Genomic DNA, 16,586 nt, shown 5'->3' on the forward strand with positions numbered 1-16,586 from the left:
TACCCATGATGACTCCAAGATCACTTTGAGTGGTACCAGCTAATTTAGATGCCATTATTTTGTATGTAGAGTTTGGATTTTTTTTTTCAAATATGCATTACTTTGCACTTACCAACTTAAATTTCATCTGCCATTCTGTCACCCAGTCAAATGAGATCCTTTTGTAACTCTTCACAGTCAGATTTGGACTTCATGATCTTCAGTATTGTCTGAAAATTTTCTTCACCCCCTTTTTCCAGATAATTTATGAATATGCTGAACAGCACGTGTCTCAGTACAGATCCTTGAGGGACCCCACTATTTAGCTCTCTTTATTTTGAAAATTGACCATTTATTCCTACCCTTAGTTTCCTATTTTTTTTTTAAACAAGTTACTGATCCATGAGAGGACCTTTCCTCTTATCCCATGACTCTTACTTTGTTTAAGAGTCTTTGGTGAGGACCCTTGTCAAAGGCTTTCTGAAAATCCAAGTACACTATATCAGTGGTATCAGCCTTATCCATATGCTTGTTGACTCCTTCAGAGCATTCTAATACATTGGTGAGGCATGATTTCCTTTTATAAAAGCTGTGTTGCCTCTTCCCCAAGATAGTGTCTTTATCTAGGTGTCCAATAATTCTGTTCTTTACCAGAGTTTCTACCAGTTTGCCTGGTACTGAAGTAAGGCTCCCTGGTCTGTAATTGCCAGGATCACCTTTGGAGCTTTTTTTAAAAAACAGGTGTTACATTAGCTATCCTCCAGTCATCTGGAACAGAGGCTAATTTCAGAGACAGGTTATGTACTACCGTTAGTAGTCTTGCAATTTCATATTTGAGTTCCTTCAGAACTTTTGGGAGAATACCATCTGGTCCTGGTAACTTATTACTGTTTAATTTATCAATTTGTTCCAAAAACTCCTCTATGGAAAACTTTCCTTTGGCAGATATTGTGTTTTACTTTGTTTATAACTCTGCACCAGCTGAACGGGCTTCTGGGGATTTAAAAGAAAGAAAAGGTTGCAGCAGTTCAAGTGCTCGACTTGCTGCTTCTGGACTGAGCCAAACTAGCACCACCGCTCCAAGGAAGTAGGGACCATTTCAATCCTCAATAGCTCACTTTCCATGGTGGTAATGACAGATATTGTTATCTAACTGGTAACTCCAGCCTTTCACTGGGGGATAGCCCTGACGCATTGTAATTTATAGGACACTGAAGTCAAATCATTCCAATGACCTTTGGGTGCTTCCTTCTCCTTCAACCCTGACCCCATGGTACCGTACCGTACCTACCGTACGTACTTGGCCATAGAAACACGGACTGCATATGGATAAGCAGCAGCGTGGAAAGAGGTGAGGATGTTACTAGGGCGTCTGCTTCAGGCCAAGGCTTGAGATAACTTTCCGTTTTGACAACCATCTGTCTAAATAATACCAAATCCCCAGAGAGGCTGCAACGTCAATTAGCAAGAGTAGAGTTGATCAGCTGCAGGCTACTCTATGAATAAACTTCACCAGCCAGCCACTGAGGAGCCCAGCAGATGCTTCTGCCTCTTTAGTTCTACAGAGTTGATGTGGCCTATTCTCCTTTCCTAGTGGTGAATGCCAAAGTGGGCTCACTGACATTACAGGACAGCTAAAATCCCCCAAGTCATAGCAACTGCTATATCTAACATGCATTCTCAGCATGTCCCCTATGCATGCTTCAAAGGCAGTCTGAAGGCTGCTGACCGACAGGACACCCCGCACCATGCTAGTTGCCAGCTTTCTATAAGGCATTTATGCCACTTTGCAAAGCTGAGCTGGTGCTGTATGTCCGGGCACCCCCATTTTGCTCAAATGAGGGCCCTATTGGTAACTTCCCAGGAGCCAGAGCTTCATGCATTACTTGCATAAAATGTTTGGCAACCTCTCATTCTAAGAGAAGGGTAGTTCGGAGAACACAGCTATCAGGATGCCATACTCTATTCCGATCTAAGTGGTTTCAACTTGGATCAAGATGAAACATTTCATGCTAGGAGCTGTCAACGTCATAGGCTGCACATCACATTAAAGCAGAAGACAGCTGTGGGCCACCCTGCTACCCCTTTAGTACCTCTTTCACCGCCTCTGTGAGGCCCACTTCTCCTGGAGCCAAGCCATCCAGTCCAGCTCTCTGCTTGATGGCCTCTGAGATCAGCTTGCTGTGTCTCAGTATTATCGCGATGGCTGTACTTTCACTGGTGGCCACTGAAAAAAAGACGGTATTAAGAATGAATAGGGATCTTAGCTCTATTCAGCATTTCAGAGACGGGCCCTCCCTCAGTGGGAATGCTTCCCTTTGGGAGCTGGGGGAGGGTGAAGGACTAGGGTGGAGACTTTGGGGGCATTAGTTATGGCTGTGAAAACATCATCTAACAAAAAAAATCCAACTGGAGATAAAGCAGGAGTGACAGTTTTCAATGCCTGTCCACCTTGGAAGGCGGGATAAGAAGAACAGGTCACCTAATTCTTTTGAATAAATTTCTTTAAAGGAACACTGCCAATTTAAATCATCATCAATCTTCTCCCTGAGTGCATCTTACCTACTTTCATAACCAGCAGTGCCTAAGCTCACAGCAGTGTAAGAGATTAGAGGATAAATGTATTTTCTCTAGTTTTTCCAGTGTGTTTATTTGGTATATTACACAGCAGTTTGTGTATAGTCAGTTTCACTTTTTCCCTGCATTGAGAGTCAGCCATCTGAGCTCTACTTGTTTGTGTGAGATTATTGTACAGCAATTGGGGAAAGGAAAGCATTTTAAAGTAGGAAAATGTGGTTACAGTTGGCAGGGAAACTCTGGGACAGGAGTAAATTCGGGGGGGAGGAGAAAGGTGGGGACAGGCTGTGGAGCTATGCCAGTTGTGAACCTGGATCTACTGTTAGCTTGTGTTTTCAAACTGATGGGGTTTCAGTTTCATGGTACCTCTTGAATTCTTTCAAATCAGTTTCGTAGTGCAAGTGCTAACCACGTGCAGGGAGGTAAAAGGCCTGCATTCCTGTTACCTGACAGGACATCAGGGAGGGGGAACTGGTCACAGAAAGACAGATACCCTCTACAGGCCTCAAAAACTTTGCTCATTTCTACAGCCAAATGCTGCACTGTTAGAAAGAGTTCAATAAATAGCAGTTCTCCAACCTCGCTGTGTCTCCTTATTTCTCATTTCTGGGAACAATACACTGCACAAAATTAGCAATGCAAAACAGCACAGGGAAAGCCATTCTTCTGGTGTTTCCAGCCTCAACTATAAACAGGATGTGCTGGAATCAACAAGAAAGATGGCTTTGCCATATTTCCACTCCAGTGGGGAGTGACCCAAGGGATTCAGATTAGCGGCCAAACTTCTAGATGCTTATCCGATCACTGAACTGTTTAGTCACCATTCCACAGTATTGGGGACGGGGGTCGATGTACATCTCTACAATTGCAGCTGGGGGAGAATGCAGGAAGTGAGAGGATCTGGTGGGATCTGAGAGGAAAGCACCTCTTAAAGCCTAGGAGGGAAGGACACAGAGAGATGTAAGGATTTGTTGTTGACTGGGGGAGGGAAGATCCTGTAGGATTTGTAGATAATGTATATTTCTGTTGCCTGTGAGGGTAAGAAGAAGGAGAAGGATCTGGTGGGAACAGTGAGGAAGACACCTCAGGGAGGATCTCGTGGGATCTAAGAGGGAAGCAGCTCTCTCCAGAGTACAATATCACTACCTGTTTGGAAGAAGAAGTCTGCATCGGGTTCTTTCCGGATTTCCTCAATGAGCAGGTTCAGTGGAAGCTCTGCTTCCCGGGCCGCCAGCAGCAGCTGCCACACAGCAGTCACCGACAGAGTCTGTTCTTGGAGTGCTGCAGATACGAGTGAGCTGAAACCACTGGAGCCAGTCTCCCTCTTCACAATCTGTTCCATTACCTTTAAGAGACCCGTACCAAGACGCTAAGAAGAACGTCTACGCACTTGCCTATCCACAGGCTAGCCAGCTACCCATCCGCCTGCTGGAGATCTAGACTCTCATTTTTCTACTGCCCTGCTGAGACCTATACCAGGCACGTGAGTCAAGTGAACAAAATGCTTAAGGCCTGCAGCAGCTAATGTGCAGCCAAACTGTGCTTACAGGAGCACCAGTGTGCCATTAGCCATGCCAGTGCAAAGAGAAACCGAAGCCATTCCCTCACTCGTGGAGCCAATAGTTGCCATTTGGCAACTTTTAGCTTCATGATTCCATGTTTTGCTGCACCTCTTGGAAGCTAAAGAGACATTGATCCAACTTCTGCAGTAAAAAAACCTGCACCCTGTTGAAATGATGAATGAAATAATCAAGTTCCCTCTAGCCTTTCACATACAAAGTTTAGGACTCCATGCTATAGTCATATATGAAGACAGACAATCCTCTCACCTCTTTTTCTCCAGGAGCTAAGTTTTGTGCAGCTGAGATTCCTCGCAGCAGCATCTGGGTGTCCATGAAGAGCTCTGCCAAGTTTTCTTGGTATCGTCTCAGTAGTTGGGTCCCATAATCCACTGGGGTCCATCTGGCTGAATGCAAATGAGAACAAGAGTTCAATATGTTGTGCCTTTGTGCGGCTCAGAGCTAAGAGGGTAAAGCAGATAAGGGGCCGCACTGGCACATTAGGTTACTGCAGTAGCCTCTCTCTTGGGAGTCTGGGGTCCGAATCCAAGGATAGGATGGCAAGGGAAAAATAGGTTTCGGTTCTAGTCACCAATCGTCTGTAAACTGCAAATGGAAGAAAGCACAGATTCTCCTCACAAGAGCCTTGGGGGTTGCAGGTCAGGTCAGAGGTGTCATGGTAGTGTTGTGCTGCGAATACCAGAGAGGAGGTACTGTGGGTCAGGATGAAGAGTCACTGGCAGAGCCCCAGTAAAGAGTAGGAATGGATGGCAGCAGCTGTGAGGTGCACTGGCTGGGCTGTGTAACAGAAGTTTGCAGTGTCCATCTTCACTCTAGTTAGTTCTAGCCAAGCGCCATTAGTCATTCAGTTGTATGAGTTATCCATGTAAAAGGAGACACGATAGACTGTACAGTGTGTATATACACACACATCTCTTGGCTGCAGATAGTTATTCCTAGTCTATACAAAGACTCAGTTGCAGTCCTGCTAGCTCAGAAGATCAAAGGCTCAGCTTCTGGCCAAGGCCAACAGACCTTGTAGCCCAGCATATGAAGATAATACCGTGGGATGATCCTTCAATGTCTCCTTTTGATTCCCCTGCAGTTAGGCGATTCCACGGCTGATTTTTAGTTGTCATTACCTTTGCGGGGGCATGTGGTTTGTAAGTCTCATCCTTTGAGAAACCTGTCTCTGCAGTACACCCTTCTTCAGGTGTGTACAAGTAATATAGTAAATACACTACCGTTTCCCAAAGATCCAAACAACCACATGGCTAAGAATCAGGGACTGGGTGGGCTGGGTTCTCTCTGATGAGAGCATTTAGGGAAAAGAAAAGCAAACTGTGGATTGCAAAACAGCAGCAGAAAAAAAAAATGCAATTCTGAGCTGCTGCTTCTGAAGATCTGAGAAGTGATGAACCTAGAATACCACATCCCATTGTGGGCACATCAGTACCAGAACAATCAAAAATTTGAGTGAATCAGGAAAGAGCAACAAAATGTGATTCAGGTGCTGAAGGAAGGAATAAGTCACATCTACAGAGCTACTGGGCTCTTGGGGAAGAGAGAGAGAGAGAGAGAGAGTCTCAAAAAACTAGCAGTGTATACACTGTAAAGAGAGAGCACAACTATTTAGGGTGGTGAAAGGGGACAATGGGAGTTAATGGATGACATTAAGAAAAGGAAGATTCAGAGTGAGCATCAGGAAACCTTCCTGCCAGGGAATTCAATGAGTCAGTAGTCTGGTCTCCCAGGGGAAGCGGTGAAAGCCTCATTGCCCAGTCTAGCTTTACACGGACTGAGCAAAGCCCTGCAGCTGCAGGGAACAATGCTGCACTGAGCTGGGCTAAGAACTAGTTCATTTTTTTCTCATATTTAGTGTTTATGATTTCATAAAACAAACATTAATTCTTCAAATTTATTCCAAACTTTGTAAACATGGCAAGATCTGAAAATGCATGCATGCTTAGTACAAGTCACAACCTCTGTCCATAGTACTAAGACACATTTCACATCACAGTAATACTGTACCAAATCCAGACCTGTTCGATTTGACGCACAGTGCAGTAGGGTGTCAGTCGTCTCTCCCTCGCTCTTTATTTCCATGGTAAAGCACATTGGGCTTCTATTTATTCAAATTTCGATTCCAAGGATATCCAGCTCATGTAATTAAGGTATGCTCCTCCCTGAAATGGCTATTACCAAGAGATAATTAAGCACGTTCGGAGTCCGATGTTTCAAGGGAAGCAATGGTGCTCAACAAATGATGAGGCATACTGCCTGCCTGGAATGTTTGTTACAGAGGGATTATCGGTATTATGAGCACAAATTTGCTTTCTATTAAACATTCATTTACATTTCACTGCATTTTAATTTAGTTTTTAATTTTTAAGTAGCTTCAGCACTGATGAGAGATGCTGGCCTATTTGAAGTCCAGGAGGGAGGACCTAAGCCTACTTAGGACAGAAGGTCCAACCCCTCAAATAAGGGATGACCCAAAAACCAACAGATTTCTCGGGACAAGTAACAAAAAACCAGGGGCAATGTGAGAGAGTCAAATATTCAAAACAAAGGTACTGGACAGAGACAGTGAGCAGAGAATCCCAGACTATACCCACCACTCTGCAAAGGACTTTGGACACTGTGAAGAAGAACTTTGCCCAGAGACGGAAACAAATGAGACAATGGAAGTTGGCCCCCTGGTCACTAAGAACCCCTCACCCAACCTTTGTCTCCTGGATTGATGTGTGGCCTCCCTTTTAAACTTACACACCACACATCTGTGGCACCCTCCTGGGAGAGAATAATTTCCCTCAACTGGGAGATGGCTCACATGAAATACTGGGCATGCAAGGCCATATTTGTGCTTGAATGCTTTGGTATCTGCTCTTCTCAAATAAGGGGGCACCTGTACCAGCAGCCAAATAGGCCATTAACACATCAGTGCACTAAACAGAGGAGTCTGGCAATTTTGCCTATAAAAGGAACTTTGTATGGAACTATAGCTTTGTCGTCGATACCAATGCCGTTATGTTCATATGATTAACTAGGTTATTTGTAATTAAATATTTGTAATTAAATACTAACTATTTGTAATTAGATATCCAATTAGATACTGGAGAGAAACACTCTTGTATTTACACAGAGCTAAAAACCCTTTTTCAAAATTATTAGATTTGAACTTCACCAAGAAGCAGTTATGGGCTCGTATATGGTAACACTTGCTCTGTATCGTAACATGGGCCCTGGGAGGGACAGACCAGTCACTGACAAGATCCTCTTATCCCAGCGTTCTTGTGCTCATTTGGTGTTTCATGAAAATATTCTCCATTTCTGCTTTTATAAAAGTAAGCTTTCCGAAGTTCACTGAAGTTCAGAAAAACACCCACATTTTCTGGCAATTATCAGAGCTGAGCCTACAATACTTAGAAGATTTCACAGATTGATGGACTCTAAGGCCAGAAGGGACCATTGCGATCATCCAGTTGGACCTCCTGTATAACACAGGCCATAGAACTGTCCCACAATAATTGCTTTAACAGATCTAGAAAAACATCCAATCTTGATTTAAAAATTGCCAGTGATGAGAATCCACGTTGGTAAATTGTTCCAATTGTTAATCCCCTCACTGTTAACATTTACATCTTATTTCCAGTCTCTTTTGTCTAGCTTCATCTTCCAGCCACTGGATCACGTGATACCTTTCCCTGACAGATTGAAGAGGCCATTATCAAATATTTGTTCCCCACCTAGGTCCTTATAGACTGCGATCAAGTTACCCCTTAACTTTCTCTTTGTTGAGCTAAATCCAATAATACCTGTGCCATCAGACACAACTGCTGCTGCCACCAAATTGTCTAGCAGACGGTGCAGATCAGGAAATGATGCTTTTACAGCCCCAAGGAGTTTTACCAAGCTCTCAGCTTTCAGAGTCTTCTCTTCCACCACCTCCCTGAGCAGATTCTCCATTGCCTCCCTTTGGGAGCTGCCTTCACAGCAATCCAGAATCACCTGCAGGAACAAGCAAACAACCAGTTATGAGAAGTTCCTAATGACTCTTATGTCTGAATGACCCAAGATGGCCTAGAATGGTACAGGATTATTGCATCTACTGTATCCATAGCTTCAGCTGTATTTGACACGATACTCTGAAGTATTTATAAGGTGCCCGTAACTTTAGTATCTAAGCACACTATATGTGACTGACATTTGTCACACAGAAGAATACATATATGTAGTTTGACCTCCCTCTGTGCACAAGTCAGATTATGTTTTCTCACTAAGCCTGGCACTTAGAATTGGTCAAAAAATGTAAAATATTTTTCCACCGAGAATTTCAAAATCATTTTAATTCTGCAGGTTCCAAAAAGATTGTTCATTTATTCAAAAATGTTATCCTTTAAAAAATATTGCTTTCGTTTTTTTTTTTTTTTTTTTTTTTTCCTTTTTCCTCCGCAAAAGTGGGTGGAAGGGAGAGAAACTTTGTTATTTAAATAAACACCTTGTTTGTTAAGAGCTATTTATTTATATGACCCAGCCATGGACCATCCCCTTTAACACATGGCACAACAAATTCCTAGCACAAGATTAGAAACACTCTCTGAATACAATAGTACATTGCACGGGTAGAGGGAGTAGCAAAAGAGATGGTATTTTCACAAGAGATTAACAGATACCACATTCCAGACACAGGCAAGCATGGGAAACATGCAAGAAAACTCTATACAAACAGCAGTCTTCTGATCCCTCCAACCAGTTTCAGACAAGCACTGCTTCACTAACTGCAACTCAGAAGCTCTGTTTTTAGACACCTTAGTAGTACCAAAGATTTAAGGGATGCACACTCTATTGAAAAGCTGATATTAAGACCTATTAAAGTCACAGGGAGATCATCTCTGCTGCACTTCTAAGAGCTCAGAACTCACAGGGCGGGGGCAGGGAGCGGCTCTGGTGCCCAGGGTTGAGACTGAAACAAAATCTCCATTTCCACATGCTCAGTAGAGCTAAATGCGCCCAAGGCTCCACGTGCAATGCGCTTGTGCCATCCCCACAACGTGACTGAGCAGGACTTCTGCTATATTGCTCCTCCTGGTCACCAGGTGCTACTGTGGCTCCAGCAAAGGACCTGAGAGCAGGTAGATGGTCACTCCTGTGCTCTCAATGCTCCCCCAGTGTGCGCCCAGGAAGCATAGAGGAGAAGGAAGAAATTGCGATTGGAAAGGGGTGGCGGCTCAGGGGGTTGCAGGTTGTTGTAGGGGAGGGGGTGGCAGGGGCACCACAAGGCCCAGAGGGCCCCAGTGCAAGAATAGGCGAGAAGTCTCCTTCCAGATTCTGAAATCTGCTCCCCGCTCCATCCTACCCCTCCCCGCCCTCACTGTCTCCTGCTTTGACCAGACCCCGCTCCAAGCACCACTCCAACCTCCTTCGCCCACTCTCGGCAGGAAACGCTAAGCATTGCGCTCCATAAATTTCTACTACGCTGACCATCAAAAATTGAGAGGAGGATGTTCTACACTCATGGGGATGTTCTACACTTAGAAGCAACTGCTCAAAAGCTTTGGCGAGTTAACTGAAAGGTAACATGATGACTGAGACAAACGCATATCGAATGACGGGCGCACTAGTCAGGCTGCAGGTATTCAACACTGATGTTTTCATGACCCTGACCTTCACAGCCCTGTGACAGCACACTGGTCTCTGGGTTCACTACAGTGGACTTTCGCTGAACTTCGAAAGAACACCAGCTGCCTCCCTTCCCCGCTTGGCTAGCAGGGGCATCGGAACATAGATCTGGGAGCACTCATCTCAGTGCTGAACCTTTGCAATTCAGCTCTCATATTTACAGGATCCCATTAGAACGTTCATGGGAGGATCTGAAATAGCTAATACATCTATTCCATGCTCTGCAAGGGAAATAAGGTAGTTACCAGCCCAGGAAAGCAACTGTGACCTGGCAAAGCATGTGATAAGAAAGTGCTGTGCAGACACACACACACACACCTCACACATACAGAGCTTTCCTTATTTCAGATTTGTTACCCGCTTCTCCAAGCCAGTCAGGAATCCCTCCTCTCCTGTTTCTAGGAACTCTGTGATGGGGCTCAGCTGTGTTACGCTCTGTATCAGCTCTTCCCTATATTTCAGTAATAGAGCAGACAGCGTCTTTCCCTCTTCTGTGCTCCCTGGGGAAGAAAGATTTGCAAATGTAAGAGAAAAAACAAGTCAAGTTTGAAGAAAGTGACAGGTATTTTCCACTGAAGTGAGAGTGAGCCTCTGTGAAAGATCTAAGTGAATAGCAAAGCTTATCCCAAGCATAAGCAGCAGAAGAAAATACTTTACTATTCTCTTTAAACTCTATGAAAGGAAAACGTCTCATTTATCTAACAGAGCACAAAGCCGCAAAGCAAGCTGGAGGTTAATGGCAGGTTTGCAAGGCGACTGCTCTGTGTCAAACTCAAATAAGAAAAGAGCTTTCAATCCTGAGGCGCAGTCAGAGAACTGACCCAGGCTGGCCATCTAGCCATTGATTTAGATCTACAGTTAGTGAAGGGCAAAGAACACTTCTGAGACTGCTCCATTGCAGGCAGGCAGAGAGTGGAAATGCAAAATCCTATTCCAAAAAGCTTAGAGATCTCTGTTAGTGTCTGCCATGTAGGAGGCATCCACAGAGAGCTAGGACTTCAGAGAAATGAAATCCTCCTGCTTGAATAACAGCCTACTGGGAAAACTACAGAAGGGCTTTGGAGGAACCTGTGAAGAGCTGCTCTGGCTCTCTAAAGCACCCATGCCCACCCTTCTCCATGGGGTGTGCCTGCCCTCTTACCTGTTTGCTGCAGGGTTTCTCCACTGTCCTGCTCTCTCTCCAGTAGTGCTGCTTTTATCTTGGGATTTGTGTTTTGGAACAGCTCCAGCACAGACACAACAGTCTCAGCATCCAGACTCTGCTCATCCCTCACTTTGCTGAGCAGTCTCTTGAACACTGACTGTTCTTCTGCATCTTCCAAACACGCCACTAGCATCTGTAAGACAACAGGAAAATGATAGCCAGGGTTAGTAACACAGTTAACTGCCTTGTGCTGACACACAGAGGGTCGATACCCCTGGCTCCCCACTCAGCAGAGAAATTCAGCCCGCCGACTGGTGAGGTGCTCAGTTGAGGGGCATGTTCGTCTCTCCAACCACACCAAATTCTGTATTCAGCTACAAGAAACTCTCTTTTTATTCATCATAAACCTTCAGGAAGGAGAACAACAAGCCTACTCAACCAGCTTTTATACTTATTGTCAGTGTGACAAACTGCAGCTGGCAAGTGGACCTATATCAGGCCCGAATACATCTCCTTGACAGAAGCCAGATTACAGCAATGCTAATAAAACACATTAAAAACACAGCAGTTTTGGCAACCCAAGGCCGGAGTGGGGAATACTAGATTTCAATGCAAATCAAGGAGGTCACTTGTATGCACGGAAAGAGGGAAGTTTTTTTAAGCAAGACTATCTGGGAATCTCTGACCTCAAGTCAGAAAACCAGGCACGCACCATAAAAGTTTCGGTGCCTGATCTTCAGCAATGCCAAGGTTTAGCTTTAGCTAGTGGTGTTAAGATCAGAATGTGCAATTCTAAACTGCATTGCTATGTCCCACTCCAGCACCAGAGGGTGGATGTGCTTGCGCTGCTAGGGAAAATTATTAATTGGGGAAATAATTTTTTGGGGGGGGGGGGGGGGGAGGAGAGAAGGGGGAAGGCCATTCTCCAGAGCCCTTTAATGTTGTGATACCGCCCCTTAAGACACAAGCTGTCTCTCTCTCTCTCAAGAAGAGGAGGCGGCCCATCAGAGCAGGCATCCTTTATTAAAATCTCCAGGGATGTTACAAAAGTATCTTTGAAGTAGTGGCTCAGCCCAGCTCCAGGGAGAATGGACACTTTCTGCTGTCATTGTCACTTTCATTTCTATGGTAAAAAGACTGAAGGTAGCTGCTTTAGGCCCCATCAGGGGATGGTGGACTTGCTTTCCGTAGCACGTGTAAATGCCCATATATTAGAGTTGCGTGACAGCGTAATGAGCCATTGCAAAGAACATCCACAGAGAGAGCAGGACCCCAGCTCTTACCCTATTAATGGCATTTTTACTGCCAAACAGAGAAACACGGACATAAAAGGGTTCCATTATAAAGGACTTTGGGAAGAATGGTGATGCAGCAGACATGTTTGAAGAATTAACTTAAAGATCTTTAATGTACAGAGCATTTTGTAATAAAAAGTTGATAACCAGACCTTGTAAGTTCTCTGGTTTTACACACCTGGCCCTTTTCTTTAAAGGCACCATGTTGTGAGATGCAGAGCACCTTCAATTCCCACACGACACAGTTTAGAACAGGATACCTTCTAGTATGCCTTAGCTACAGCACCATTCACGTAACTCCATTATTGTGTGGTTTGCTCCTGGACAGCAGTTTCAGAGAGAAAGGGAGTACCTGAGGGATGGCAGTATGGATCCTTGAAGCTCAGGAAAACTACAAGACACAGAGGTCATGCTAGATGCAGGACTTCCCTCATCCCCTTTTACCACACCCACAATCCAAGGTATATTTGGCTAACAAAGTCATCCTTGAACAAGGTAGTCGCTGTTTCCATAATTCAATCCTATTTACATTTTCTCCGAGGCAGACATAGCTCAGCATTGCTGTAAATTCTCCTGCAACACAAGGCTTACATTTATAAAAGGGAGGATTCCACTGGGAACATTTCAGAGACCTAATGATCAAACCTCTGTGAAAGGAAGTTGTTTTTTTAGTGAGCAATTTTTGAAGGGCACACAATGAAGCAAAAGTAAAAGAGTCATCAGAACCTTCCCCTCACAATGCAGACAGAGTCGTCATCAGCACAGATTGCACAGGGACTAGTTTTACATATCTGAACTATACAGAAAACAAGCAGGCTATAACCAAACTATAAAGTTAATCAAATGTCATGATGCACACAGAAGTCAGAGAAAATCTGCACTCCCAATCCAATGCTGCCAATTCAGAAACCAGAGGTCTTTTTGTTTTTCTAACATGCATTCTCATGGATAACTGATAAGAAGGTCCTAAAAAAAAAAAAACAAACCAGCGATGTAGTTTAGAGAACTCGTATCTCAACCTAAGCCCACAAAACATGAATCAACTGACAAACTCTAAAACCTAGGACAAAGGCTGTGTCATAGATCAGAACTTCAGGATCCTTTTTCTAGCAACAGAGAGCAATTTTTTAGCACTGCCTTTATTAAAGAGAGCAAAGTTTCAACCGATCGCCCAGTATTCAGGATAAAGAAGTCTACTCCCTCATATCTTCGCCCAAAAATTCCTGCTTTTGCCAAAGGGTAGCAATAATTGGACAAACCAATAATCCACCAGCACAATGACATTTATTCTACATGGAAAAATCAACACTCCCCCACTTCATCTAAACACAGCAAGACAGGGAACAAATGAACTGTGCAATAATTTGAATTGAGTTTCTCTAACACAGCACAGGAAGATAAAATTTGACACCAGCAAACCTCTTCCAAGCTTTCCCAAATTACTGCAATTTTAGTCTCATTCTCATTTCCAAGCAGGTTTCAGCCAGACCAGAATCAAATTAGATCGGAATAGCTTATACGAGAGACACACACAGAGATTCTAAACAAAAAAATATCAGCTCTCCCTAAACAGAAAAGGAACTCTAAGGGTATGTCTATATTTTCCATCCCCAGTGGCAGAGAGAATGTAGAGTCAAACCTGGAGAAACTAAGGGCTAGTCTACACTAGAAGCACTACATCGACGCAGCTGCACTGGTGCAACTGCGCCACGGTAACATCTGGTGAAGATGCTCAATGCCAACGGGAGAGAGCTCTTCCACTGGCATAATAAATTCACCTCCACAAGAGGCGGCAGCAGAAGCTCTCCCACTGACATAGTGCTGTCCACACCGGTCTGAGTAACTTACTTTGCTCAGAGAGGTGGCTTATTCACACCCCTGAGCAACATAAATTATACTGAAATGGTAGTGTAGACCTGGCCTAAGAGTTCTCACAGACTTAAGAGAATGGGTCCATTGAGCAATGAGCCAAAAAGATTACTTAGGCCACGTCTACACCACCACTTATGTCAGCAAAACTTATGTCGCTCAGGGGTATGAAAACCACCCTCTGAGTAATACAGGTTTCACCAGCATAAGTGGCAGTGTGCACAGCGCTGTGTCAGCGGAACAGCTTCTCACACTGACACAACTACAACTGCTTTTTCACGACCACGACACATGCATGGCTTATAATCAGAAGTGTTTTTCACAAATACAAGATAACAAAATAAAATGAAAAACAACATATAAAATGAAAATCCCCCCCACAGCAGAAGCTCCTGTCCACAAAGCTGGGTCCGGCTCCCTGCTCCAAGCATTGTGACCTGGCACATGAAAGCTAACAACAGTCAATATGCATCGAAATAACTACACAGCCTCCATGCAGCTGGGCGGCCAGTAGGGAGCCAGGAGCCTCCGTGCACCTGGGCCCTAGCTGGAGCCCCCCCACATCTGCCCTGGCTTTCTTGGCAATTTCACAGCTCCAGCAGGGAGCCAGGAGGGGGGAGCCTGGGCAGCACTTGTGCTCCTCGTGGGAAGCCTCGGTGCAGCGGGACTCCTGGCACTCCCGGGCGGGATGGGGGTGTGGTGGAGCTGCATGTAGAGCTGAGAGCCCCCACACTGCCTCTCAAGTCAGTGGAAGTATTCCTGTAGAGGACATGCACCAGTGACAGAAGGAGATAGCGTGGACATGAACCACCGCAGCAATTACAGCAATGGCTGTAAGTCAACCTAACATAGGTCAACTTAAGTTTGTAGTTTAGATGTGCCCTCAGTCTCTGTGCTTTTAAAGGACTTTACCAACACTGCGGTCTGTTTTCCACTACTTCTCTAGAGATTCGGAGAGCTGGTTTCACCAAAGTAGCAGCTACTGCTTTGTTCTGCCAGGACCCATCTATTCACTTGTGAGTAATTCTTAACGACTGTCTGATTCAGTAAGCCTCAGAGCCTGGGTCTACAGACTCGAGCTCGCAGGGTTTGTGCTACAGTGCTAAAAATAGTCCGAGGGTTTCAGAGCCCAACCTTCAACCTGAACTACAGTCTGAAGACTAAGGCTTTGAAACTCGCTGCTGCAAGGTGGTTTTTTGCAGTTTTGATGTACCCCTTGAAACCAAAGTCTGGGTTACACTTAAAAATTGGACTGACTCAGCTTCATCGTTCAGAGCTGTGAAAAGTTTTGTGCCCTGTGTGCCATAGTTAGGTCGACTTCATCCCAGTGTAGACGTGGCCAGGTCAACAGAAGAATTTGTCCATCAACCTAGCTATCACCTTTCAGAGATGGAGTAACTACATAAAAAAACCCTTTTAGCAATCGATGTAGGAAATATCTACATCACAGTATTACAATGGCACAGCTGTAGCTGTGCCACTTAGTTGCTGTAGTGTAGACATGCCTCACATAGATAGCAATACGAGTGGGCAAACTGAGGCACACAATATTCATAGAAACCCAGAAGTCTGCCAGATTCTCCACTGCTGCCAGAAGGCATATATATATATATATATATATGAAAGACTTCAACACGACTGATAAAATAACACAAAGGAGAGAAAATCCTCTGAATCGGGCCACAGACACAATTACAACCTTAATTATATGCCCTGAACTGGATTTCTCGGAGGTGAACTTGCACTTTAAGCATTACTTCAAAACACAGCACTACGTTTCCCTGAAGAAGGCACCAGGACTCCCTCCCTAGAAATAAAGTGTCGGTGTGGAGTTGGTGCCCACAGAGCCTGATTATCCCAGCAGGAAGCTCAGGCAATGACAGTTCTGGCTGAGTGGGGAGTTTTAGTCTAAGCTCTCAGTTACAATGGGCTGAGGTTCCTCCTCCTCCCCAATTACCTTTGGGACTGAAATTTCTCATACTTGTTCATAGCCCAGAAATGATTTTTCTGGAAGGTTTGAAGAAAATCCATTTCTCATTTATTTGGCATTTATTTATAACTGCTAAAAAATTGTCCAGGTGCCATTGTGCAGTCAGAGAGCTAAAAAGATAGCTGGATTTCAAACCGATCCTGTGTGAGCAGAGTCGTGCATCTGCAGGGAGCCCCAGTGAAGTCAAAAGGGCTCTGCATGGACTCAGGGGAGCCCACATTGCAGGATCAGGACCATAGTAGAATCAAAGGCATGCAAACCTCACTACGTGAAAAATAAAAGGAGCAGAGTTACAGAGTCAGAGAAAAAAGAAAGCAGGACCCAGCCCAAAAGTATGATGCAATGTCCTGGGACAGTGGGAGGAAGAGGAGGCATGCTGGAAGTGGGCTAGGTGTGCTGTGGGATGTGGCGCAGCTAAGATCCATCATGCCTGATCCTCCACTGGCATATGCTCCATTACAGACCTCACACCAGTGTGATGTTTGAGTAGG

General features: G+C 44.6%; 1 protein-coding gene across 1 annotated transcript in view; it reads right to left on the reverse strand.

Annotated features, from left to right (window-relative positions):
- ZBTB40 (zinc finger and BTB domain containing 40) overlaps nt 1–16,586 on the reverse strand; it is a 40,746-nt gene that overhangs the window by 12,381 nt on the left and 11,779 nt on the right. The window contains exons 4-9 of the mRNA XM_067566275.1: nt 10,939–11,134; nt 10,155–10,297; nt 7,934–8,126; nt 4,386–4,522; nt 3,703–3,901; nt 2,073–2,206 (exon numbers count right to left, since the gene is read on the reverse strand). Of these exons, the coding sequence (XP_067422376.1) occupies nt 2,073–2,206; nt 3,703–3,901; nt 4,386–4,522; nt 7,934–8,126; nt 10,155–10,297; nt 10,939–11,134 (1,002 nt within the window). The remainder of the gene's footprint in view (nt 1–2,072; nt 2,207–3,702; nt 3,902–4,385; nt 4,523–7,933; nt 8,127–10,154; nt 10,298–10,938; nt 11,135–16,586) is intronic.

Source organism: Emydura macquarii, unplaced genomic scaffold (genome assembly GCF_026122565.2).
Source record: "Emydura macquarii macquarii isolate MOO-44397 ecotype Brisbane River unplaced genomic scaffold, CSIRO-AGI_Emac_v2 contig_2768, whole genome shotgun sequence".
Lineage (NCBI taxonomy): Eukaryota > Metazoa > Chordata > Testudines > Chelidae > Emydura > Emydura macquarii.